Here is a 580-nt window from a genome sequence, read left to right on the forward strand (position 1 = left end):
AAGAGCCTTCAGAAACATTAATTCTTCAGCCACCCTCTGAGGTTACTGGCAGGTTAAGGGTTAATGGAGCCCTACTGCAAGTCAGTACTTCTTCCACTCCTGCACTTCTCCCTGAGTCGACAGTCACACCCACCCAATCAACACCAGACCTCAGGGTGGTAGAGCACTGTGTGGTTGAGACACCAGTTGCAGCCCCTGCTCTGCCAACCTCAGTGTCTTACATCACCCTCCAGATCCCTACAGGTACAACAGCCTTGCCACAACAACCACTGCCTGTCACTCCAGCCCACACCCTGACTATAGAAGCCATTTCACCCTCACAGCTTCCCACTAGAAGCTCTGCTCTGCCTGTGTCCAGTCTCCCTATATTTACACAAAGTGTAACCAAAGCAACAGCCTCTGAGGTTTGTTCTTGGGTCACACAGGCCAATGCTATCAGGACTGTAAGTTACACTGCTATCCCTGAGAGTCAAGCTCTGCTTAGGGGTGGGGCAGCAGGCAGCACACAGACTACCTGGACAACACTGCAGATGGCAGGGAACACAGTGCAACCAGTTTGCCAGACTCTCCCTACACCAGA

At 52.2% G+C, this 580-nt stretch overlaps 1 protein-coding gene across 1 annotated transcript in view; it reads left to right on the forward strand.

Moving 5' to 3' along the window:
- Positions 1–580, forward strand: part of usf3 (upstream transcription factor family member 3) — a 10,000-nt gene that overhangs the window by 2,193 nt on the left and 7,227 nt on the right. Inside the window, 1 exon segment of the mRNA XM_020599978.1 lies at positions 1–572. This exon segment is cut by the window's left edge and continues 237 nt beyond it. Within this exon segment, the coding sequence (XP_020455634.1) occupies positions 1–572 (572 nt within the window).

Source organism: Monopterus albus, unplaced genomic scaffold (assembly GCF_001952655.1).
Source record: "Monopterus albus unplaced genomic scaffold, M_albus_1.0 scaffold44.1, whole genome shotgun sequence".
In the NCBI taxonomy this organism is placed as follows: Eukaryota; Metazoa; Chordata; class Actinopteri; order Synbranchiformes; family Synbranchidae; genus Monopterus; species Monopterus albus.